The following is a 19499-nucleotide window of genomic DNA, read 5'->3' as shown; positions in this document are numbered from 1 at the left end:
ATCTTTCACACTGCTCCGTGTTTCGTTGACTCATGCTGTTTCAGATCGTATTCCTTGACAAACGCAGTCACATTAAACTCTTTATCCAGTAATGATGAACTGTCCGCCTCTCTTGATGCTGTTTGTGCTCCAAGTCTTAATGTTTATTTCAAGTTAAAAAGAGACAGTTTTTTGATCCTGTGGTGAAATATCTGAAGTGTGTATGTCAACATGAATGAGCAAAAATATTGACGAAACATCATTTTTATGCTGTGATTTTGCAGCCTTTCTAAAAACTAAAATAAAGAATTGTTGGGGAAAAAAATCATGCGGAAACAATTTTAAAGACATTTGTAGTTTGTATATAATACATTCTAAATGTGTGATCCAAGTAATTTAAGGTTTTTTGGGGCAGACGAAGCTTATGAGAATGTTTGTATCGTTTTTTTAAAGACAGTTGTAGTACTGAAGCTCTGACAGTGATGAATCCTTTTCAGCAGCAGTAAAAGCATTTACTTAGGAAGTAAAAGTAGTGGGTGTTTGGCAACAACAGCAGTAAGCATTGTGTCTGCTGAGGCCTTCATCAATACAAGTACCGCAGCATATTGACTGCACGTTGATTAACTGGAGATCTCTCAGCATTGCAGTTCAAAAACAGCATGATCCCAGCTTAGCACCAAGGATGTCAACCCCAAAACCCCAACTGAAGGAAAAAAAAAAAAAATGGGGAGAATCTCACGGATGGGATTATCACTTCAAAGGTTGTGTCTGATGAGTTGTTGTCAGGTTTTGTGACAGAGGCTTGTCAGCTGCTGGGTGTGATGTAGTTTCACGGTGCAGAGCGGAGCAGACAGGTGAGCTCAGCCCAACAGCTGCTGGACTCTTACCATCAGGTCTGCTGCTCCGACACTTTACTGCTCCTCCCAGAACCTCTGCATGGTCTTTATAATGTCAGGCTACACCCTCGGTATTGTGCTGCGCATGGAGAAGTGAACATCAGTTTCCGTTGGGTAAATAGGGCAAATCGACACCATTTCACTTAGAAGAGATGGGGAACTGAACCCAATTTACGATTCAGCCTGATAAGACGGTTGTATTTTCACACAGTGCAGCTTAAATATGAATCTGTTATTTTCAGTGTCGGCGGGTCCCTGAAGGGAGAATTATTGTTACTTGCCTCTGCCAGAAGACAAAATACAAATGTGGAGTTCATTTCCAAAGTGCTCTGCGTCTATTTTGGCTCATCACTGATCGCTCATCATTCAATCCCTCTAAAATACAGAGCAGGAAAAATGCTGCCCTTCTTTCAACCCGCAGCTTGTTTAAAAGCTTCAGTGTTTTTATTCATTTTATATTTTAAGAGCAAGTGGCAAGTGTTACCGCTGGTGTGTTTCTCATTTTGGAGGGGGAAAAAAAAAAAAAAACTCTCATCAGATTTTTGCTGGTCCCTGAGATGGAAAACACTGAGAAACTCTGCCCTAGATAACAAGTCAGTCCAACCCCTTTTGCCAAACTGCAGGAGCACTGAAGTATCAGACGGCAATCAAAAGCACAGACTGTTTTCTGTGCATAGAGGTACTGTAGTGTGATTATGGGGGAAATTCAAGGGCTGTTTGTGCAGGACCAGGAACAGCTTGGGAATTCTGGCAGGTTGCATTCACACATGCACACACACTTTCATGCACTGCCACCCTTGACCCATGTACTGTTTCCCCTGCTGTTTGATGAGCTGCAGTCGTCAGCTGTGATCAAAACCAACACGCTCTGCATTTGGAACTTCTGTCTTCTTCCCCCTGAAACTCTTCAAAGCATCTTAAACATCATGATAAGATAACACAGAAGCAGTATCTCTGCTGCATACCTTAACATCTCACGCAGATTGAACTCGTTTCACCGATAGATAAATGGGTGAAATATTGCTTTAATTCTGCCAAATTTGAAGATCTGATTTCCCTCAGGACGCACACAACAGCTGCAATGCAGATATGTTTGCATAGCTTTGCTGGTCCTTTAAAAATAACATAAAAGACAATGAGTAAAAACAAAAAGAGCTGATATAACAAGAGATTGAAAAGAGAGGAATACATGTATGTAAATTCAAAGTAAGATAACTAATCAAGTAATTCTGGATGTGATTTCTGATTCTGTCTGCTGAAGCTCCTCAGGCGGCCCTGATGACAAAAACATGCTCACCTTTTAGTCTTAAACTGTGGAAGAACCAACCTGAAGAACCTGCCTGAGGATCTGAGGCTGTGCACACTGGCTTACAGGAAATTAAAAGATTTGTGATATGGCTCAAGGCAAGACCGCACAATCTTTTACAGGTTATCAGGCGTTATTTTAAAACTGAACAGTTAACATTGACAAATTGTTAGAGAGGTGTAGTTTAATTTAGGAGGATTTAATTTCTGCTTGCTTTATTGATACCAAATTGGAAGTTTGGTTGTTGTTCTACTAACTGATTGATCGTCAGGTAACACACCTGACTCTGGTGTGTGGAGGTAAAGGCTTCCAACTCACTGGGGCTGTTGTGAATAATTTGACTGTTCATTCTCTCTTTTTTTCTTTTTTTTTTTAATCTAAGTGACATGTTTTGTGTCTTGCCTATTTTTGCATTTAGTATATACTCTGTATATTACTATATAGTCAATTCAATCAATCTGACAACTACTTTTTGTTTTTGAGTACTTAGTGATTGTTTAGCCTGTAAAATGTAAAAAGATAGTGAGATAGAAAGATTGTTTCCAAGGTGACATTTTCAAGTGTCTTGTTTTGTCCAGCCAACAGAATATTACAATGTATTTCATATACAGTAATATAAGACAGAGAAAAAGTAAACCTTACATTAATGGTCCCCATCATGTGTTTTGTCCCTTTGTAGGTGAATGCTACCTGATGGAGTGGTCAGACTGGAGCTCATGTGTGAGCATCTGCGTCAAGGGGGCCGGCATGGACTTTGGTTCTGTTCAGGTTCGCTCTCGAGCCGTGTTAGCGCAGGAGCCTGAAAACCTGCAGCTGTGTCCTGACCAGGCTTGGGAGTCTCAGCCCTGCACAGGTGAGCAAACCCCCTTTGACTAGTGAACCTGCAGTGCATGTTAATTAGCTTGCAGCAAGCCAGCAGCTCCAAAGTCTGATTCATTTATCCTTTTACTCTAGCGTCACGTTCCAAATACACATGATCATGGCGAGATTGAGGAAGTCAGTCTTGGCTTGTATGGAGGGCCGGGAAACACGAGGGAGAGCTCGTCAGTGCATCGTGGGGCTAACACAGAAAGACACTTAGATTCAGGGTCATACCTTCAGGCTATTTAGTCTTCTGTCTGAATGTGCACGTTTGACTGTCAATGGAAACTGGAACACCAGTAGAAACCCACAGAGAGAAGATATTGAGATTGAGGAGAAGGGATTGAGGCCAAAGCAGTACATACCCTAAATCAGGAGGTATGTTAGACTAAATCAACACTAAGCGCTAACCGTCGTGATCGCTTTGTTTTTCCTCGTTTACACTGGGTCAATTGGCGTTCTCCCAGATGGGATTTCTTGAGTCAGATCTCTCAACAGAGGAAACCCCCACACTCATTTGCTGTTGTGATATCTGCGTCTCCCCGGGCGCGTTAATCACCCATTAGGTGCAGTATGGGTTGTGAATCACTACCACGAAAAGCTCGATATCAACACGGTAGCCATGGGCTCAGTCTGTAGAGAAGCCACCCTCATCCAATCCTCTCCTCCCTCGCCTCCCACGCTTCCTCTCCTCCCTCCCTGGCTACCGAACACAGCCCCTGCAGCAGTCTTCACCAGCCTGACCTGGTTTCACAGCATCTCTCCAGGCACGGGGGGGAGGAGTGGCCCAGCCAAGACCAGTGAAGGCGGAGGAGGAAGAGAGAGCAGAGGGAGGGGAAGATGGAAGGCGGTGACTGAGAAAAGGAGGCTAGGGACAGAGGGAGACAGATCAAATAGGTACATTAGAAATGACTTGTGGGGGCGCCCTGGTTGCCTAATGGTTAAAACAGATACCACACAACCGCTTAGATTTCCAACCACAGGATCTTTGTAGAATTTCAAACCTTTCTCTCAACATTTCCAGTCTTTCCCTACTAGCTTTTGTGTGCTCCTGCTGCCTTTGTCAGAGCTCTGTTTATCCCACACATTCACATTCAGCTAATAGGAAGAACATGTCAGTTTTTAAAAACATATTGTTAGTAGAGATTGAACGCTGTCTGTAGTTAGGTCATTTTTCCATTGACATCACTTTAAAACTAGATTAAGACAGTTAAATGTCAGTAAAATGGAATGAGACATCAGTCTGTTCACTATACACAGTATACATTGATTGTTATTTGTCTTAATTTTTTGATTTTCTGTGATGTTGCAGATGGAGTTTTTGTGATGAGGCTGATATCAAGTATAATCAAACAAAGATAGAAACATTTAAAATAACATCACAGTCACAGAAGACAGTATTCAAGGCCCTTCAAACATATTTGATGTGGGATGAAGCTCCATTTTTAATTCAAGAATTAACTGGTGTACCTTGTTAAAATGAAAAATTCTGTATCTCCACTTTGATGGTAACAATTGTTTTTCACTGTTGAAGTCGTGGTTGTGGTTGTTATCTGCCAACTTTAACATGTTGTTATGTTAGACTGATTCATAGACTTTCTCAAGCAGTTTTTCATTTGGTGGAGCAGTTTTGACATAAAAGTGCTGGACAAACATTTGTACTACGTCCTGTTACAATACTGAAGAATTTATTTGTATAATAAAAAATAAGTTATGTTCTTGCCACAAAATTCTTGCAGCAGTTGCTTAATAGATGGTTTATAAAGTTTTTTATTGATTGGTAAAAGTGAAAAACATAGTAGCTAAAGTTTAATTAACTATAACTTTGCCATTTATTATTGATGTTTATTATAATGTGTTAGCGAAGTGCTATATGAGTAAAGTCTAATTATAACTGTGGTTGTAATGACACTTTGTTTTTAACTCAGTGGGTTTGAAAATCTGCTCTCTAGGTCCTGACAGAGACTTTTAGTTCTGTGATATTTTTGAGCTGACACAACTCCTGACATTATTTCTGCTTCCACAGCGGCTCTTCCTCTGAGAAATGTTTCTATAGTAGTAAAACTCCAATCTGCTCGTAAAAGATGGTGGGAAGTGCCGCTGAAGTGAGTGATTCAATGATAACTTGACACATTTGAAAAACGGCCTCAGCTGCACCACAGCGAGAAAGAAAGGGGAGAAATGGGAAAAGTGGAGAACATAAAGGGTGAATTTGTCTGAGCTGCAGACAAATTGTCCCGTGAAGCCTGCAGATAGAGCTGTGCCATCGACTGGAGCGGTGATACTGTACCCAGGCCTTTGGAGAATAGATCTTTTCTTTGTTCAAGGTTAAATTGTTCATTTAAGCTCGCCGAATGGGCCGGACTGATGATTGGTTACACAGGACTCCTTTGGGAAATATGGTCATTTACTGCACTGATGGAGATATTGATAAAGTCATAATAGCATTGATAGAAAGTCATTAAGCAAAAGCTCTTACTGAAGATTAAAACATTGAACTGGACCCCTCTGTGAAGACACACTGATGGTGATATTATACGACAGCAGCCTATTATACATCCATAACTTAGCAGCTGCTTTATTAATGTGTCACACGCATGATTAATGGTCCTCACTGCAGACTCCCACTGTACACTCTGTATAGATGTTGATTGTTTTTTATTTTTGCTCTCAGGGGGCGAATGTTACGAGTACAAGTGGTTCAGCAACGGAAACGCCAGCCGCCCTTTGGTCTGGTGTCAGCGCTCTGATGGACTCAATGTCACCGGTAAGGCACTCTGAAGTCTCGGGTTATAATACATACGATGCTGTTTGGAGAATTGGGTCAGTAAGTCAGCTCACTTGTGACGTGTATGATGAAAACAAAAACACACATTTCCCATGTATGCCAAACACAAGTTCTTCCCACAACTGAGGTCAGAATCTGTCTGGTGAATGGCACGAACAAGGCCGAACAGTTCCCTTAAAGCCAAACAAGCCAAATCAAATACCCGATAGCTCTGTGTCACTTCACTCTTGACCATCATCTAAGCTCACCAGGTTGTACTCACACGTAGATACCAGCCACCTACTTACATCCGATTGCTTCAGTCAGGGTCCATCCATTGTTCTCGGAGACATTTATGATCTTGTCCAAAAACCAGATCTCACGATGTCAAAGAAAGTGAGAAAAACAAAATTCTGGATCTGCACCAAATGTTAATGGGATTGATTCTGTGCTGAGACCCGTCCAGGTTTTGTGGAACTAACAGACACTTGTGAGACTATAATATCCTCGCTGTAGGTGCTTTGCCACACAAAGTAAGGTTTAAATAGACAGTTTAATGCAGTTTTTATTTCTACCTTTTTGAGTGGCACTGACTTTATATTCTCATCATCGAATAATCTGCTGATTATTTTCCCAGTTGGGCAGATTGGTTTGGTCCATGCATAGTGAAAAACTGGACATCGCAGCTTGCTGAAGGGCAAGCTGACATATTCAAATTGCTTGTTTTGTCTGAGCAACAATGCAAAAACCCTAGATATGTCAGTTTGATATCACAAAAGATAACTGGCAATTATTCACACTAGGGATGCTGGAACCAGAGATTTTTTTGGTATTTATTAATTCATCGTTTTGTAAATGTATTCAAAGAAAAAAAAAAAGGGTAAAAAACTGTTTTTCATTGACCTGACTTCATTCTGTAGACACACAACAGGTGACAAGGGATTTCAAGTAGACCTTGGTTTATTTTACAGGGTCGACACAAACAGTATTCAGAATAATAAGTAGCTTAGCTGAATTGATCTTTAAAGTGAGAAGCTGAGATGTACTAAGGCTCAAATAATAAGTCTACATCAGTAGTTTTATGCAGGAGGTCATAATGTACACAAAATATGCCAGAAATACAACATACCATTTTTTTTTTAAAAAGGAAGTGTTGTTTCTGTAAGCAGTGAAGGTGGTGGGCGATGGCAGCCTGCAGAGCTCTTCATCCCCGTATAACACACGAACACGTGGTTACTCACCAAAAATAGTTTCAGAAATAAACCTGGCTACATCAGCTATATTGAAATATAGGTAGTTTTTTTTTCTGGTAAAAATGTAAGAATGTACAGACTGTGATATATATGGAAATGTTTGTTGTGCAGTGCCTCTACAAAAGCAGACCAATGAACATCTTGTACCCTGTTTGATTCTATTTTCTTGCTCCCTCAGGTGGTTGTCCTGCCATGAACCCTCCAGTGGACAACAGCTCCTGTGACCCTCCCTGTCTCATGCCAAAGTCTTTCTGCAGTGAGGTGAGCAGCTCTTTGTTCTCATCTGGCCAATTCAACTGGAAAAAAAAAAAAAGAAATAAAAAGAAAATCTCATAGAGGAATATTTGGTGTGCAGACAGAGATGCACAATAAAAACGGAGTAAACAGAATAAAAACAATAAAAAGAAATAAACCTGAAAGCACATGTCCTCTGATGAATGGCAGCCTCTGTACTCAGTGTGACACACCGCTGACAGAATTGAATTTGAATGCAGCGGGGAATGAAATGATGGCAGCATGAAGATGTAAAACCTATTTTCCTGTAGTGTCACTCAACTGTGCAGCATCGAAACCAGGATAATAAGTTTAACATCCACAAGATCCCGCAGCTGGTAAATCTCCAAAGTTTATCCATTTTCATAGCTTTTGATTTTTTTTCGATACAGGACGGTTATGAGCTGTATTGGTTGGTCGAGCCAGCAGATTTAATAACCACAGAGTAAGCAGGTCAGAATGATCTGATGAGAATCAGGCTTAGGACCTCTGAGGTCACGGTGTCAATCCTGCATCATAAATCTAAATCACTTTATTACGTACACATAGCTAAAATAAACACAGCTTAATGCAACAGCCCAGCTTTAAACCCAACAGTCGTGCATATTGTAATCCTCAGTTTTTGTTTCAGCTGGTCTTGGGAGGTATTGACTCAACTTCATGGGCACTGTGGAAGCTGTAGTTTGGGCTGCTGACACGTGTTTCCAGGGCTGGATTGTAGGACTACATGTAATTGGGATTATGTAATCAGATTACAAAAATAAGTAACTAATCAGCCAAGATTACATTTGTAATAAAGCACTTGTACTATTGGGTTGCCAACACATAGCAGCACACACACAGTATACCTGCAGTTTGGGTCAGTAATTAGATTTAAACAGTTGCTAAATGATATCCGTTCTTATATTTAAAATGTTTTGAAATGTTGAGAAGATGAGAAAATAGAAAATTGGTGGTGTTTTTTAGTATGAGGTGCAATATTCTCATTGCCAGAATCCAAAAGTATTCCAAGCAGATTATATTATTTGTAAAACTATGGATTATGTAACTAATCACAGAAATTGTCCTATAATTTGTATTCAGTAGCTGACAACATGTCAAAGTAATCTGACCCACCACTGCGTGTTTCTAATATTTTGTCAACTCCACTTATATCAAAAGAGGCAAATAGCAGAAAAAAGCTTTCTGTATAATGAATAAAGCTCACAAACAAGCTGGGAAATGGTTTTGTTTTTTATAATAAGGGATGATGCTTTTATCCAGATTGAAAGAATCAGGCAGAGACAGCACACACAGATGCTGCTGAGGACGTACAGGGGTCGAACCTGTGAGCAAACATGTTGAAGAACATGAAACATACAAACATCGAGGGCCTCCTCCAGAAATTCGCTTCCATGATGACATGGCCCAAAACTCCCTTGATGTATTGTGACTGCAGTTCAATCCAAACTTGATTCTGCACTGCCCCCTGCAGGCCGGCATCTGCATGTGCGAGGAGGGATTCACAGAGGTGCTGTCGCCAACTGGACAGCTGAACCAGTGCGCCCCCATCCCCATCCTGGAGATCCCCACAGCAGGGGACAAGAAAGGGGATGTGAAGACCAGTCGTGCCATTAACCCCACCCTGCCTACCACCATCCTGCCCGGACGCACCGGGCGGACCTGGTACCTGCAGCCCTACGGACCAGGTCAGACCACATGAAACGTTTTAGCTCAAATCCACCAAACTAACAACGACTGCTTCTCTTCTAAAAGTGTGAAAAATACAGGGAAGAAAGTGTTGTTGCTGTCAAGTGAAAACCTTTTAATCTTTTAACTGTCATGTTTAGGAGAACTAACCCTGCCGTAATGTTCCCTTCAGATGCTCCTATTTTCCTGTTGTCAAGCTGTAATTATAGAGACCACCACATTCAAAACGCTTCAGAGTCAGAAATGTGGAGGAAGTCAAACGGATGCAGATGTTGTTGGGTTATATTTTGGGAAATGTTACAAAATGTTTGACAGTATAATTAATCTTTTCCAACAGGAAAAAAAGTATAAATAAAACTCATCCAGCCAATGATAACTGCAAATAAGAGTCTGTATTTACTGCAAATGTGCAATTACTTGCAGACAAATAGTTATCCAGCCAAGATAAAGGTCGGGAACATCGTCGCACATTGTTTCCAAAGTTCACACTCTCTTTATGCATGTAAACGTTTTAGGTCAGGAACTTGTTTTTAAAATATTTCCACTTTTGCCTCTGTTTTTCTCTCACTGCCTACTACGTCTTTAAGTTTATCTAAAAGGGAAAAGACCCAATTTTCTCGACCTGCAGAGCGCCATGTAATCCTTGAGGTGAGGTTAGGAGGTTTTCACTTGACGACAGCAGACTCAGTGTTGACAGGGTGTAATTAACACGAGGTCTAACACATTTGTACTTGCAGCTGTGCATGAAATAAAACTTGACACATTAAAAACAAAGATGCATCAGACATGTTTTCAGTCTGTTCCACTCTGCTCTGATGCATGTAACTTATCAAAACTGCCGCTACATTAACATTTGAGAACTGCATCTGCACCGAGCGTTGAGAGCGGCGGAGCATGACAGCAACAGAAACATTTAGGATGCAAGAGTGCAGAACAGATTGAGTTAGCGTCTGTCAGGAGCAGCTACTTCCACATTCACACATCATCACGTACACAAACCCTTGTATCGTTTATCTTGCAAATGTTTACTTGTTTTGGCAGCACACTTCTTGCTGTAATACTTCACGACATGTTTTTTGCCTTTTTGAGAAAGATAAAGAAGAAACTTATTGGTATACAACCTGCGATTTTCAGTGTAATTTCACTGTGTGAATCAGGAACAGAGAAAATACTCAACACTGCCTACTGGTACTTAAATGTAGGAACGAGAAGTTAACAACTGGGAACTTGTGAGAAGTAGAACAAGTATTTTTACAAATACTGGGAAATAGCAGATGTTGGGGGGGGGTTGACATCAGTGTAGTTCATCATGATAATGGATGAAGTACAATAAACACATATGTTTTGCACATGGCAGGGTACTGGGTGAGGTTGTCTGATTGGGAATCGATCTGACAAACGGACTTCCGACAGAACATCCTCTCACATAACGTCCTGCGCTTTACATTATCTGAGAGGTTACACGTCACAAGTCATAGCCTGTAAACACTTAATGATCTGAACCTGCAAAGTAATTTATAACTAAATGTATCAAACAAATTTAATGGAGAGGAAGTATAAAGTCGAAAAGGGAGATTTAAATGTACATCAGTTCCAAATCAGTTTTCCATCTCCTTGATTTCTAATGATCTGTATTTTATCTTGTACTTGTATCGTAGGAATAATGGATAATGGATTCATCTAAACAATGCATCGATATTACAAGGAACTTTAAAGTGGTTATGAAACAGTCTCAGTTCAATATTGATGCCTCTATATGATCTACATTAGCAAACAAGACCATCAGTGAGATGATTGATTTCTTTATAGTTATTGTTAATACCTGCCACCAGGTTGGATTCCCTTGAAAACACAGCATTACTGTTTCTATCTCTGACTGTAGCTCAACAATTTCTATTAATGTACAACTAAATATGTTAGCTGAAGGTTTACATGTAGCCGTGATGTATGACCGGCGCTACAACAAAGTTTACTGTTTTGCCATCGTGTTATTACAGGTATTAATCTTACACAGCCACAAATAGATACATTACTCATTGCTATGTATCCTGCAAACAGCTGAGTTAAAAAATAAATAAATAAATAGTACTAAAAATAACGTGTCTCCCTTTCATCCGCTTTAAAAAACAAATGCTCCACTGGCCAGATTAAATTGTTTAATACCGGAGGCGGTGGTGATACTACAGGGGCCACCTGAATCTGTAAAAAAAGGAATGTTTCTTTTGGCTGATTTAATTAGCTGATTATATTATTTAATATGAATCATCTGACTAGAGAAGTCAAGTGCAGTTACCTCAAAATTGTACTTGGGAACATAACGTGAGTAAATGTTCTTAGTTACAGTCAATCAATTGTACAACTACTTAAAAAAGTAAATAGCAGGAATTTCTTCTTTCCTCTCAAATGTCCAGTCTTTCCTCTTGTGTGCCTTCATAGTTTTAATTTAATTACATTTTTTTATTGGTACCTGATGCATACAATGAAATCACACTGTTAATGTGCCTGCTGTATTATTAGAAAGTGTTAAAGCTGATAAATAGAAGCAGCAATGTGTTAAAGTTTTCTGGAGCTTTCACAGAATGAATTGTTGGAGCTTTCAGTCGTTAGCGTGTTGAAGTGTAAACAGACAGACAAACTGACGAGCCTCCTCCTCCACAGATGGGAAGCTGAAGATGTGGGTGTATGGTGTAGCAGCCGGAGCCTTTGTGCTCCTCATATTCATAGTGTCTATGATATACCTAGCTTGGTGAGTTGACGAGTTTAATTCCCCCTATTTACCATCATCCTCATTCATGTGACCAAGCCCTCATTTTTCCCTCCATTTTTGAGTTCAAACACCGCTCCTCCACCCTCACATCACCGTTTTTGTTTGTCTTTCATTTCCTTCTTGCCTCCTTCATGCCGTCCTCTTGTGAGAGCAGCAGCTACTGTGCCAAGGTGCATCGCTCTCTTAAGGCCCAAGAGACTGACGCCAATGGGACGGCAGTCTGGGTGGGCCAAAATGCACATGAGATGATTTACACCTGTCCCGATTGCCAAGAGGTGGCTCAAAGCAGCAGCAGCAGCTAATGAGGATGTAGAGGGTCACCCCACCCCCACCCCCTCACCCCCTCCCCCCCCAACACAGCCTCCAGTATAAGTACCTGCAGCCCTTGACCTTTCCATGTGACCTCTCTGAGCGTCACATGTCTTGCCTGACTAGCTGAGTGAAGGTGCTGGTGCAGGTGAGGACAAACCGCCCACTAAGATTTCGTTTTAGTCCTTGTAGATTTTGTAGAGCATGTAGGCCATATAGATGGTGTTGAACTGGTGATTTTACCCCAGTTTAGGTCCAGTAGAGGTCTTTGACTTGATCAGTAGTTTAGATTTGTTTTTGTTTATACCTACTATTAAAAGAGACCCAGATACGATCAATGAAACTCCTAAAACAAGCCACAAAACACTGTAGAAATAAGCTCACACAAGTTACCATCACAGCGGGAAATAAACAAGAGAGGAGTAACAGTTTGTTTTTTTTAAACTCGTAGTTTAACATCATGGGAAATACGCTTATTTGCTCTCTTGCAGAGATTTGGAGCTAAACATCAACAGCTAAATGTACTTAATGTATCACTAGTTAAAATACTCATTATACAGCCTGTTACTATGAATACATTATATTATTGTCAGCATATTAATATTCTTTAACAAGTAAGCAATATTTTCATTGTGTAGCTGGATGGGGTGGAGCAATTTATATCTTTTTTTTAATCTGAATCTGTAGTAGCTTAACTACAGCTGTCTTATTAAGGCAGTAGAGTTAAAAGTATATTTCCCTCTGAGCTGTTACATGTAATGAATTGAGTGTCAAAATATGTATTATATTGGCATTCTGAGCACAAGAAAAGAGAGGAGATAGTAGCCTGAGCTTGCAAACTCAATAAACAGGATTTTTATCTGATCTATGTTTAGATAATGAAAATGTAGCTTCCTCATCAGATCAGGTCAGATAAAAGTTCCTCAACTGGCAGGAAAACATATTACGTAACTCCCATCTTGTCATCAGTATCGGGTCCTTTTAACACGAAGGTGTAAACAGAATATTAGCAAAGCAAAATGTCCCAGTCTGGATGTAATGACACTGTGTCTGTGCAAACATTATTATTTCATTTACATGCTCACAGGTATGTTAATGTATCTGTGCAGCTCTCCAGTTGAACATCTTTACATTAGTGAATATAGATTTGTTAAAGCTGAAGTAGAAGCACAGATCTGCTAACAGCAGACTGACAGAGATAAAGGAGAGTTGAGGGTTGAATTTCACTACAGGGACTCATTTCTGTGCCACAAATTAAATCTAAATCCACTTTGAAGTCTCATCACCTCTCACGCGATGTCACGCTGCCCTCTGCTGGTTAAAAGAAGAAGTAGGGCAATTCTCCTATTTAACTTCCTGCCAAATCAGGAGCTCATTATGTTTTTTACTCATTCAACATAAAGATGTCATTTCTCTTTATTCTGCTTTGAACAATTATATAAAAATGATTTACTTCTTTAATATTAAATTATTAATTTTTGGACTGATCAACCAGAACAAGCTGTATGGTGTTAATACAGTACATGTTTATTGTGCCACGTTCAGCTTCAGTGATAAATCGAGACGATAGTTGGCAGATTAATTAATAACGAAAATAATTTTTGGGTCCAGTCAGTATTTGTGAACATGAATAACTTTGCCAGAGTGACAGAGAAAAGAGCCTGGATGATTTTTGTGGCAGTAGAAATTGTTTGCATGAAAGTTTGCGGATGTTGTGATTTTGATTTCGTCAGCTCGTCATCACTGAAACTATTCAGAGAAAAGTCCCTCGGGTGCTCCTCTGATTGTCTGTTCCAACTTTCCCAAATATTCTTTCTGAAGCATCCCAATACTCCAGAGGCCATTACATCACATCACTCTGTACTCGCTGTGCTGTGGGAGAAAGTTTGGAGAACAATTTGAATGTTTAGAAATATTAATTGGACTGTCCTGCAATGATAAGTGGATACAACACTGGATTCACTGAAATTCAATAATCAATACAGCACAAGTGAGCACTGACTTTCAAGTTGTCACAGCCTTTTCCACTGAGGATATAAAATCCTATATTTCTGAGTGTCTTAAATTATACAGCCATTACTTTGAGACACAGGCTGGTATTTAAGGCAGCGTTGACAGCTCAGAGAAGTACAAAGGTAGAAATCATGCCGTCTTCCTCTAAAGGTGCTTTTTTTGTCTCCCTGGAGGCGAAGTAGGAAACGTCTGGCATGTGCAGAGTTTGCATGCAAATTAACTTACTAATAACCTTTAATGCTTTTAGATCTAGACGTCTAACAAACTGTTTGTCAGTATCCTCTTCTGGCTGTAATAGACAAGTCTCACTGTTTGTGAAGTGTTTAAATATTGGAGAATTGTTTTTAGTCAAAATCTGGTCAAACACAGAAGGTCAGCTGGCTGTTTAGAAACTGAAATACTTCTTTTGGTTGATGTAACGGCTCCTGATATTCTATGTTTGTGTCTTTGTCAACAGATTCCTTGAAAAGAGCAACAACAATATGATCCTACTAACAAGTATTATGTGTGAAGCCGAAGCCTGATACATCTCATTACTGTTACACATCAGTAAATAACACTGTTGCACTGGGCGAGATGTTCCTTCATTACCATAAAAACAAAACGCTGTAGATTTGTTTTGAGTCACATCAGCGTCCTGCTAGAGCACGAAATGTGTCTTAATCCACCGCTGAAAATGTCCCCCAGCAAATGCTCCATTTGCTCCAGAAAACTACAGTGCCGAGCTGTTCTGGGTGTTTTATACATCAGGAGACATGAAGTGCTGAGAGACAGATTGTTGGTTGTGGTCTTTTCATGGGATTTGTTGACAATAAGAGGAATATAGAATACATAAGTCTTTAATTTGTGGTTGTTTATTTGTGATGATTAGAGACTAATAGGAAGCTCCACTCGTAACCTCTTTTAACTGGATAGTCATTTTTTCTCATCTTAAACTGGTAACAGAGAAGTTTTTTGCCTTAACATGTTATTATGAGGTAAATGTTGCACAGTGTAATGGCTGTAGAATAATGACACCATCAGCGTTTAGATTACTTCCCTATAAAATACACTTTCACTATGCAATCTTGTCTGCCGCTGGACACAAAATCTCCCGGGAGAATTAAGTCTGACTGAATTTCTATCTGCATTCACGTCTCCATTCTAGATTAAAGTCACTTTGCGTCCTGTGTTGTTAGTAGCTGTGCGACCTGGTCGTCTTTGCGACTTTGCACCAACAATAGCACCACTCGGAAACTCTAATGGGTGGAAAAGTTGACAGTAAAATCTAGAAGAGAAAAGAAAATATCTTCCCAGTTCTGTATTGAAATAGCAGTTAATACAAATAAAATAATCATCCCTGATGTAGAAATCACTCCCTTCATCCCTGTTTTCCACAATTACCTCCATGTTTACCTGACACAGAGTTTCGGGTGCAGTAACAGCGCGGCGAGTGTCGTAGTTTATTCTGCCGTTGTTGCCACGCTGACTCTGTTTTAATCTTTCCTCACAGCAAAAAGCCAAAGAGACCTCAGAGACAGAGGCAACAAAACAACCGACTAAAACCTCTGACTCTCGCCTACGACGGGGACACGGACATGTAGTCCTCCAGGAGACGCTTCACCGAGCACTTCACCTGTCATAGAGACCCGCTTCATCACAGCCATTACAGTGAGGGACATGGATGTTTGCAGCGTGAATGGACACGTCACAGAGCGGAGAAATTACAGAAAATCCTCTTAGTGGAGACACTGGTGGGCTTTTACCATTTCAACTAAAGCTCCATTCACTCCCCCCTTTTGTTTTCTTAAAGCATTTTCTTTTGCTAGAGCCTTCGTGACCTCCACCGTGTTCAATGAAATGCCTTTTTTGCCCCCCATCTCCCCCCCGACACGTCCACACTTCTGTAAAGAAAAGACTCATTTCAGTCAGAGGAGTGAGAAAAAAAAAAAAAGCTGGGTGCTGAAGAGAGACCCAGCTCTCCTGCTGTCTCTGAACATGGCAGCACAAGCTCCAACTCTTCCCCCGCGCTTTTCTGCTTGTCCCTAAAAATGCTGAGTAGCTGGAGGCTTAGGATGCTCTGACGGTTCGTACGTTGCCAAAAGTCACCGCAGGGAAGAGGAGGAGGGAGAGGAAAATCTCCATAAAAAGGTTTGGATTCCTTTTTCTCAATCCTCAACTGGGTTTTGACTCAAATCTCTTTTACAGTCTTGAACAAAAGGGAGGCATTTCTTCTCTTCTTTTTTTTCTTTTTCTTTTTTTCTTCTTAGAGGCACACAGGCCTGTGTTTGTGGGATAAACTGATCTGTACGATGCTGATGGAGGAGTTGCCTGCAATCAGTTGGTTCATGGAAACTACTGCCTGCCTGCCTCCACCCTTTCTTTTATTTCAGGCTCTACATTGCACTATATTAGTGCAGCATGATATGCACATGTGACTTCTACCTTCTATTGCCATAAAACACTGCCTCTTCCACAGACTAAACCATACAGCAGAGGAACAGCTACTGTACCGCGAAAACATTCAAAAGGAAAACAACGGCAACAGGAAAAGATGTTTAGATGTGTCACATTCTACAAAACAGGTGTGAATCTCAAGTAAATATATGTATAGATTTTATTTCTCACATCTGATTTCTTTTTTTTTTTTTTCCTCTTTTTTTTGGGGGGGGGGTTGTAGTAAAAGTACCTTTTGTGGTTTGTAGATTTCGTCTGGTGTTATCACTTTATTTCTGCCCAGATGCAATTAAATGATATCAAGAGGCGACTTCTTTTAACGAATCGCCTGCTTTGAAGTTCTTTTTTTAATCATAAAGATTCAGATTCAATTCAGACTCTTTACTTTGTTTTTGTTTTGTTTTTTTACCTGAAGTAGTACATTGAGGGAAAACTGACATTTCCCAGTGATTAAAGGAAAAGACCAATAATTTTAAAACCCTTCATGTCGCGCAAACGTTATTTCTGCCTTACTGACAATAATAAATACTAACAGTCCTGTAAACAGTTTTAATACTTGAATGGGCCATACATTATACACATAATTAAGACTGCATTTATGTTTCTTCGAGGTCTCTCAGCAAAGTATACGTCAAGAGTTTTTAAAACTTTCTCATGTAGTAATCCGTATCTTAGGTGCTCTGTTGTTTCACACTACATGAGGTGAGATATAGTTAAAAAAAACAAAAAAAAAAACAGTCTGTACAAACAGAAATTATTCAACATGTTAATAATAGGCGAAGACGCTTTCTGCTGAGTTCAACGTTAAAACAAACTGGTGTGGAGAATGTTTACCTTTTTTGTTGTGGGATTTGTAAATAACAGCGATTTTTTTATTTTTTTGGAGACAAAAAATATCAAAAGTATGTGTACATTTATTTTGTATTGCACAGAAAATGTTTAGTTTGAATATTGCAAAGTGGGTGTGTGATATTGCCGATTGTTGTTCTCATGATGCAAGTTGTATGTTGTGAAAAAAAAAAAAGGAAAGAAAAAAGAAAAATGAGGAAAGGCTCAGCCGTTTTGTACAGGTTGTTTATATGTATGGGAAGAATTACTGAAAATAAATAAGGACACGGTTGTAAACACAAAGAAAGTTACTGAGCTGTTTTTGTAAATCTGTTCACAGGAGAGCAGAATCCCCTGCGTTAAAGGAACACCAAAAAAACACCAAAAAAAGAAAAAAAATCAGTCATTATCTACTCACGTCCCGGATGATGGACAGTCAAACGAACCCTCAGTCATTCAGTCTGCAGCCTGCCTCTGACCCAGCTCTGACCCGAGGTCCAACTATGTGAAACTTTAGAAAAAAGTGTCACTACAAACAGCCCGAAACGAGCTCATAAACACCTCCTGGAGGAACAATTGTGGCTCTGACACTTTCACCAAATCAAATTTCACCTCGGATCCATCCCATTTAGAAACTCTAAATAAGATACAGTTTATATCAGGTTTTGAAAACACAGATAATATTTCTCAGCACCATCAGTTCATTGTTGATAATAATAATGTATATAAGATAAGACTGATCCTTAGAGGTGGAGTAATCATGAAATGAACTATGGGCTGAAATCACCGGAGTCTTTTAATGCGGCTCAATCTGCTCTTATACTGAAAATTCAGAGTTTAAACTTGTTCATTTCCTTCGATCGGCCCGTCCGCTGCGTAAACAAAATACGTTGGGAGCTAATTTAAGATTTTGGTTCAAAGTTACCGTCAGCGGTTTTGATCATGACGTCGTCAAACATTTGCAGGTTCCAGCTTCTTTAATGTGAAGATTTGAAGCTCTTCTGTGTCGTTTATGAGTGTAAATGAAGAATATCTGGGTTTTGAAATGATGGTTGAACAAAAGAAGCAACTTTAAGACTTTTCAAAGATCCTTTGACGTTTTATAGACAAGACGATTAATCAGCTAATCGTGAAAATAATCAGCAGATTGATCAATAATGAAAATAATCATTAGCTGCAGCCCTGAAGGTGTTTGTGAGCAGGTGATGGGATGATTAAGGCTTTTAAAGGGCCGCTCCGCCAATTTTACCTGCCAGTGTCAGTTTATTAACAAAGGGAAAAGAGAGGCTTTTAGCGCACAGACGTTTCCAAGCTCACCTCTCCTTCTCCTTTGTTGCTGTGTTTTGTCCTGCACCTGTACCCGGCTAGAGTTTGATGTGCACACTGCTCACCTTTCTTTTGCAATGTCAGTTTAGTAGTCATGATTTGTACCTCTCAGCCAGTGAAGGTGTATAATGTTCTCTGTGGCTCCAGAGGAGCTTTTTCAAATCGGACAAAATTACTCAAATGGCCTCAGTGGGGCAATTTTCAGCTTAAAAAACTAAAAAATATGACCAGTAAGTTACAAATTGTGGACATGATGTTTTAGCTGGCAGTGAGGGTCTAACAACGGATGCTATAGAGGCGAGATAGTTGCATCATGGGAAGTGTAGAATTCAGTGTTTTGTTTTGTTTCTAAGCTTGAACCGTTTAAGGGACAGAAAGTTGGCGTCCTTTTTCATGTTAAAATCTGTTCACATACTATAAAAACAGTTTGATCGCAAATGAGATCTAAATTGTGTTCATGACTTGAGAACTAGTGGAAACGTTTTGCCAGCATAATTTTTATTTTCTTTCTAAATTCCTCCATATTTTTTTTTTCAAAGAGAAAAGTGGGAGAACAAAAGAAAAAAGTGACTTTTTTTTTTTTTTTAACTTGGTTTCACGCATATTTTTTTTCTCTTGGAAAAAAATGATCCGTTTTATATGAAAATATTTTTTGTTTGTTGTTTTTTTTTTTTTTTATCTATTTTACCAAAAATAATCGTGGCAAAAGTTTTTTTTCCCAGCAGTTCTGAGGTCTACATATATAACCTCGAAGGAAAGACAACAAAAAAACAGGTAATCGTTCTCGTAATCGTAT

The 19499-nt window shown here is 39.7% G+C and overlaps 1 protein-coding gene across 1 annotated transcript in view; it reads left to right on the top strand.

Moving 5' to 3' along the window:
- Positions 1-17684, top strand: part of LOC119005744 (thrombospondin type-1 domain-containing protein 7A) — a 104651-nt gene extending 86967 nt beyond the window's left edge. Inside the window, exons 23-28 of the mRNA XM_037073634.1 lie at positions 2861-3034; positions 5717-5809; positions 7241-7323; positions 8810-9023; positions 11683-11770; positions 15606-17684. Coding sequence (XP_036929529.1) covers positions 2861-3034; positions 5717-5809; positions 7241-7323; positions 8810-9023; positions 11683-11770; positions 15606-15696 — 743 coding nt within the window. The 3' untranslated portion in view covers positions 15697-17684. The remainder of the gene's footprint in view (positions 1-2860; positions 3035-5716; positions 5810-7240; positions 7324-8809; positions 9024-11682; positions 11771-15605) is intronic.
- Positions 17685-19499: the final 1815 nt, after the last annotated feature.

Source organism: Acanthopagrus latus, chromosome 17, assembly GCF_904848185.1.
Source record: "Acanthopagrus latus isolate v.2019 chromosome 17, fAcaLat1.1, whole genome shotgun sequence".
NCBI classification, from domain to species: Eukaryota; Metazoa; Chordata; class Actinopteri; order Spariformes; family Sparidae; genus Acanthopagrus; species Acanthopagrus latus.
This window is presented reverse-complemented; position numbering and strand designations above follow the sequence as displayed.